Genomic DNA, 7,746 nt, shown 5'->3' on the forward strand with positions numbered 1-7,746 from the left:
GACCACAGTGTAAAAAAGGTGTTGAATATGTAGACCACAGTGTAAAGGTGTTGAACCACAAGAGATAAATAGGATGATATGTTCCTCTATGAGATGAATAGGCTTGATTAGGTCTTTGCTGGTGCATGACTGCTGTACCACCAAACCCACAACCCCTCAGTTTATCCATAACCATGTTGCATTGAAACTTACCCCCAGAACAGAGTCTCTTCAGCAGACACTGGCTAACATGTTCCAGTGACTGGATGGGTAGATAACCGACCTGATAGACAGAGAGCAGGGGTTTCCTGTTTAGAAGCTTGACAGAGAGTCTCTGTAACAAAGTCGTGGGGCTCAATACGTGGATAAGATAAATAAAGAGGAAAATATATCTATCTAACCCAAGTCTATATGTAACCATTACTGAGCATATTAAGATGGTAAGCTGACATGAAGCCAAATGGAATGACCTGAGAAGTGGATGTATGGGGTGGTTGGGACTCTGAGCCGATTGGTCTGATCATCTTTCTACATGTTTTATTTCTTATTCAGTGTTATACTCTCTCTTCTCCCAGGGTCCTGACTGTAGCATTGCAGTCAAGATGCCTATTCTTAGAATAATGCCTGCTAGCTCAATGCAGCTATTCTAGCTCAAATCAATGCTAATTCATTATAGATTTTTGCTCAGCTCATAGCCTCCTACCTCCCCAGGCCAACCAATGACCATGTCTTCTCAGTAACGAGACACTTTACTGCATGGTCTGTGTGGATATTCTGGTTTGACCTGCCATTTGTCTGGTCTAGATGATATCAGGGCATGATTTATGTGGCCTTTACAGATGAAGATATATCCATCCCTAGTCTCTCTGGTTGATTATAAACTTACTTCACCAATTAAAGGGGTAGTTCAGCGATTTAACAAAAGCCAAAGTGTAGATTTCAGTCACTCCTTGTCCATAGACTGCTTTCAAGGTAAGGGAGCAAATATGTAAATACGTCAAATCGCTGAACTATCCCTTTTATACAATTCTGCTACTTTCAGTGGGATAGATCATAGACACAGTTTCTATTTGTTGTACTGTATTCCAGCGGTACCATTTACAGTAAAGCAGGGGCTTGGTACAGTAATGTGCAGTATTGGGTAAGGTATTATTTCAGTGGGTATTAGGTAATAGATGTTGTGTATGTGTGTGTGTGTGTGTGTGTGTGTGAGGGGGTTAATTGATCCCAATGAGCATTACTGTAGGTTGTTGGCCCAGACTCCAGTAAGAGGACAGTGCCCTCTGGGAAGATGGTATGTGTGTGCCTGTACGTGTACGTGCACACGTTTGAGTGGGGAGGACCTAAGTTTCTGTAGCCATCCTGCTGGCTCAGCAGTATCAGAACCCTCTAAATGGTGAGCTAATGATCACTTCACTTCCCAGCACACTTTAAGTCTGGCTTTTGTTAAGTGCTGGGAAAATCTAGTGCTGGGACCACCACTCCACTGGATTAAAGGGAACTGTGTGTTATTACAGATGTAGGGATTGGTCTATGGAGAATATTGGCTGTTCTTTTTTTCCACAGTGAATGATGGTGTTAAGATTGGTAGGCTGTGTTTCCCAAAAGGTGGATCAGGAAGATCAATATGGGTTTCTCTTGCACCTGATTCTTTGTGGCTGAATGCTAGATTGCGTCGACGAACAGTTTTTGCTTTTTGGGTCTCAAGAACATTTGAATGGCTTTAAGTCTGTCACAGTGCCAAGAAGACCTTTGAAACCACAGCTGTATGGGATAGTGCATTTTGGTTTTGGAATGATGTCAGTAAACTCTCTCCACTCTACTCCTCTCTCTCCTCCAACACACTAGCTGACTGGTGGGTATTACATGTTTGAGACATCAACAGACCTCTCACCTCCTGCTGTTGCCATAACAAAGGCTGGAATTCAGGAAACAGGAAGTGTGTGTTCTAACAGGCCCTCTCCCTGGAAACAGCCAGAAGCAGAGGTGTGGAGTGTCGGTGTGTATGAGTGAGTTAGGTCTACTTGTGATGTTTGTTGTGCAGGGTAGTCCAGGGTGAGTTTCCTGAAAGCTTTATTTCTCTCGTCGACCCAGGCCCAGACCACTCATAGTATAGCAGAAACTATTTTGTTACTGTAGGGCTGCGTTGTCTAGAGAAATAAAGTGCAATGTTACCTATGACTTGCCCCTAATCAGTAAGACAGGTTAGTCTTCATTACCTGTCGTAGTAATGGCTCAGAGATGGAGAAGTAGAGAGATACACTCGCCAATCTCTGTTTGTTGTCTTTTCACTGCAACGTTACTCTTGCTAAGTTGAAATTAAGTGCAGTGGAGTTGCAGGCTTACAGCACCACTATAGTACCACAATAGTTCACTTATTAAGTCTTTCAGTCACTCCTGGAATTGTATTGTTTTTTTTAATCAGTAGAGAAGTCTTATAAACGGTGAGAGAGTGTGATCTGGCACAACTCTGACACAGGCCCTGCACTAGAGTTGGGCTCAGTTGGGCTTTCCATACCATATGATATCTTAAATACCACCATGTTGAAGGTAGAAATGCAAAGTATAGAACTGACACCATTCTCTATTCTTTACAACAGAGAAGCGTTTCTGTAGCATGGTTGAACCAGACTGAACGCTGCACTCACCATTGTTTCTGGTGAGCACACAGTTCAGTCTGGTTTAACCAGGCTAACATTTCTGATCTACACACTACACTTCTATTGGAACTCTCTGTAATGAATAAGTCCTATTATGTCTGCCTATGTCACGTCCTGGCCAGTATATAAGGTTAATTGTTTTGTAGTTTGGTCAGGGCGTGACAGAGGGTATTTGTTTTATGTGGTTCGGGGTGGTGTGGTTGTGTAAAGGGTGTTTGATTTAGTATGTCCGGGTTTTGGTTTATGTCTAGGTAGTTCTATGTGGAATCTAGTGTGTGTGTTTCTATGTTTGGTTGATTGGGGCTCTCAGTTGAAGGCAGGTGTTGTCTATCTGCCTTTGATTGAGAGTCTCATAAATGAGGGTGTGTTTGTGTTTGTGTTTTGTGGGTGATTGTTCTGTGTTCAGCCCTAGGCTTTGCCAGACTGTTTAGTTGTTCGTTCGTTTTCGTGTTTTGTTGTTTTGGAGTGCTCTTTTGGATAATTTAAATAAAAGTCAAAATGAGCATACACGTACCTGCTGCGTATTGGTCTACATTTTCAGACGACGATTTCGTTATATCGTCGGAAGACGAAGACGACAATCGTGACAGCCTATCTGACCTTTGACCTCCTTATGTGTTTTCCTCCACAGAGCTGAGAAGACTGAGGTGCTGAGTGATGACCTTCTACAGGTGAATATTATTATTCTGTCTCCTGCTTCCACTTTATACTCAGTCACAGCAGCCTTAGACACTGTCAAGTCAAATGCAACCATTAACATACAGTATGACTTGTGTTGACTGGATGGAACATGTGATGACTTGTGTTGACTGGATGGAACATGTGATGACTTGTGTTGACTGGGTGGAACATGTGATGACTTGTGTTGACTGGGTGGAACATGTGATGACTTGTGTTGACTGGATGGAACATGTGACGAATTGTGTTGACTGGATGGAACATGTGATGACTTGTGTTGACTGGGTGGAACATGTGATGAATTGTGTTGACTGGGTGGAACATGTGATGACTTGTGTTGACTGGATGGAACATGTGACGAATTGTGTTGACTGGATGGAACATGTGATCACTTGTGTTGACTGGATGGAACATGTGATGAATTGTGTTGACTGGATGGAACATGTGATGAATTGTGTTGACTGGGTGGAACATGTGATCACTTGTGTTGACTGGGTGGAACATGGGATCACTTGTGTTGACTGGGTGGAACATGGGATGAATTGTGTTGACTGGGTGGAACATGGGATGAATTGTGTTGACTGGGTGGAACATGTGATGACTTGTGTTGACTGGGTGGAACATGGGATGAATTGTGTTGACTGGGTGGAACATGTGATGAATTGTGTTGACTGGATGGAACATGGGATGACTTGTGTTGACTGGGTGGAACATGTGATGAATTGTGTTGACTGGATGGAACATGGGATGAATTGTGTTGACTGGATGGAACATGGGATGACTTGTGTTGACTGGGTGGAACATGTGATGAATTGTGTTGACTGGATGGAACATGGGATGACTTGTGTTGACTGGGTGGAACATGGGATGAATTGTGTTGACTGGGTGGAACATGGGATGAATTGTGTTGACTGGATGGAACATGGGATGACTTGTGTTGACTGGGTGGAACATGTGATGAATTAACTGAGAGGAGGGGAGAGAGTGTATGTTAACTGAGAGGTGGAGAGAGAGAGAGAAAGAAAGTGAGTCCATGCTCTATTGAATAGACATGGTCTTTAAGAGAGGGAAGGAGTGTGTTAAAAGTGGAACAGAGGAAGTGAAAGAGGGAGTGTGAGTGCCAGACAACTACACACTTCTCTCAGCTCTTCATAAAGAACACTTGTGTCACACTTTTAGGACCTGCCTTAGTGAACTGTGACCCTAAGCTTGACTTAATATACACACAGCCTAAGCACCTGGTTAACAGTGAACGTTTATAGAGCTGAATAGACAAACAGAACAGGAATGGATAGGGATGCTGAAACTGCATAGTTACAAGACACTGGACAATGTATAGAATCTATACTTACTGGCTATTATCACAATGCACTATGAGATTTGAGGCTGACTTCATAGTCTGAGTTGAAAGGTATTGACTATAAATAAGAGACTGCATCTCAATAGTCTGGAATGGCTTCCTTTCCTCCTTTCCTCTGCTCTTATCTTCATAATCACAAACTGAAATAACATAACAGGTAAAAGTGATGTGGAAAGGAAAGTGAAATCCAATCTTTCACATGTGAATGACCATGATGGAGATACTTACTGTAAGTTGAGGCTGAGGAAACTGAGTACAAATATTGAAACACATCCTAACTCTCTGCTATGCTGACTGACTCTTCCTTGGTGAGAATGCAGTAAGAAGCTGTTTACAAGTATTGAGACACAGCCTTTAACTCCCTCAAGACTCTCCCCTGGGAAGAATTCAGGAGATAGGGATTCCTTCCCACAAGTTCTCCCTCAGCTAAACTTTGCTCCTGCAGAAGTGCTTTGTGCTGCCCAAGACACTCCTACTATCTATTTTCCCTCCTCAATGGAATGTGCTTCACTAGTTGAATGCTAATTTCTCTCTGAGCGTGAGGGCAGTCCAAGTCAGGGCTATGGTTTGTATCACAGGGATGACAGTCTAGTTCCAGCATTCAGAGTTCCTTTCTGGAGCCTAGTGGGTTTTGTACAGGCATTTTCACCCTTGAAGGGTATTGCCTGCATATACAAACGCAAGTATGCCTACATGTACACACAAACACATACATTATGTTCTTCTATCCTCGTGGGGACCTAAAATAATTTCCATTCAAAATCGTATTTTTCCTAGCCCTTACCATAACCCTAACCCGTAACACTAACCCTAAACCTAACTCCAAACCCTTAACCTGACCCCTAAGCTTAAAATAACCTTGTCCTCATGGGGTTGTGGGAAATGTCCCCACAAGGTAGAATTTTCCTTGTTTTACTATCCTTGTGGGAACTTTTGGGGATTTTAGGTCCCTCCACACACACACACACACACACACACACACACACACACACACACACACACACACACACACACAAGCACCTTCCTAATATTGAGTTGCACCCACTTTTGCCCTCAGAACAGCCTCAATTCATCGGGGCATGGACTCTACAAGGTGTGAAAGTGTTCCACAGAGATGCTGGTCCATGTTGACTCCAATGCTTCCCACAGTTGTGTCAAGTTGGCTGGATGTCCTTTGGGTGGTGGACCATTCTTGATACACACAGGAAACTGTTGAGCATGAAAAACCCAGCAGCATTGCAGTTCTTGGCACACTCAAACCGTTGTGCTTGGAACCTACTACCATACCCCATTCAAAGGCACTTAAATATTTTGTCTTGCCCATTCACCCTCAGAATGACACTCGTACACAATCCATGTCTAATCATCTCAAGGCTTAAAAATTATTCTTTAACCTGTCTTCTCCCCTTCATCTACACTGATTGAAGTGGATTTAACAGGTGACATCAATAAGGGATCATAGCTTTTACTTGGATTCACCTGGTCAGTCTGTCATGGAAAGAGCAGGTGTTCATAATGTTTTGTACACTCAGTGTATACAGGCATGTCTATACACATATGCCTACGTATACAAACACAGGCATACACATAAGCAATGATACCATTAACAAACATACAGAGACATATGGCAGACGCATTCAATTAATTTCATCAGATACAGTATAATAAACAGATTTAACCCACAGTTTGCTGTTTACGGGTGGATAGCTCAATATGTCAAGAGAGACCGGGTACTGTAACTCAATATGTCAAGAGAGACCAGGTACTATAACTCAATATGTCAAGAGAGACCAGGTACTATAACTCAATATGTCAAGAGAGACCAGGTACTGTAGCTCAATATGTCAAGAGAGACCATGTACTGTAGCTCAATATGTCAAGAGAGACCAGGTACTGTAGCTCAATATGTCAAGAGAGACCAGGTACTGTAGCTCAATATGTCAAGAGAGACCAGGTACTGTAGCTCAATATGTCAAGAGAGACCAGGTACTGTAACTCAATATGTCTAAAGAGACCAGGTACTGTAACTCAATATGTCAAGAGAGACCAGGTACTGTAGCTCAATATGTCAAGAGAGACCAGGTACTATAACTCAATATGTCAAGAGACACCAGGTACTGTAGCTCAATATGTCAAGAGAGACCAGGTACTGTAGCTCAATATGTCAAGAGAGACCAGGTACTGTAGCTCAATATGTCAAGAGAGACCAGGTACTGTAGCTCAATATGTCAAGAGAGACCAGGTACTGTAGCTCAATATGTCTAAAGAGACCAGGTACTGTAACTCAATATGTCAAGAGAGACCAGGTACTGTAGCTCAATATGTCAAGAGAGACCAGGTACTATAACTCAATATGTCAAGAGACACCAGGTACTATTACTCAGTATGTCACGAGAGACCAGGTACTATAACTCAATATGTCAAGAGAGACCAGGTACTATAACTCAATATGTCAAGAGATACCAGGTACTATAACTCAATATGTCAAGAGAGACCAGGTACTATAACTCAATATGTCTAAAGAGATACCAGGTACTGTAACTCAATATGTCAAGAGAGACCAGGTACTATAACTCAATATGTCAAGAGAGACCAGGTACTATAACTCAATATGTCAAGAGAGACCAGGTACTATAACTCAATATGTCAAGAGAGACCAGGTACTATAACTCAATATGTCAAGAGATACCAGGTACTGTAGCGCAATATGTCAAGAGATACCAGGTACTGTAGCAAATGGCATGCAGACATATCTTGTAAACGTCTAGTTTACCACAGATGATTCATTCATAATGTTAGCCTTATCTTTCTGGCAGGTAACCAGTTACAGGTGTGTCTGCTTGCAATGTGTTTTATTACCCAGCTCCAAAAAGGATAGCCCTCCCTACACCATAGCGTTTACTCTATAGATACAGTCACAGTTTCCTTGTTCTATTATGGTCTAACAAGGCACAGCTCAATTCCGTTTAATCCACTTTATTTATCTCCAGGGGGTAGATATTAGTGTGCAGATCACGTTCAGTAACATGATACATCACCAACTTTCCTAACCATGAGCTGAATGTTAGT

At 42.4% G+C, this 7,746-nt stretch overlaps 1 protein-coding gene across 4 annotated transcripts in view; it reads left to right on the top strand.

The window, feature by feature from the left end:
• LOC115205495 (rho GTPase-activating protein 17) overlaps positions 1-7,746 on the top strand; it is a 47,476-nt gene that overhangs the window by 14,552 nt on the left and 25,178 nt on the right. For all 4 annotated transcript variants that reach the window (XM_029771541.1, XM_029771530.1, XM_029771551.1 and 1 more), the window contains exon 2: positions 3,271-3,310. In XM_029771541.1, the coding sequence (XP_029627401.1) occupies positions 3,271-3,310 (40 nt within the window). The remainder of the gene's footprint in view (positions 1-3,270; positions 3,311-7,746) is intronic.

Source organism: Salmo trutta, chromosome 1 (assembly GCF_901001165.1).
Source record: "Salmo trutta chromosome 1, fSalTru1.1, whole genome shotgun sequence".
NCBI lineage: Eukaryota > Metazoa > Chordata > Actinopteri > Salmoniformes > Salmonidae > Salmo > Salmo trutta.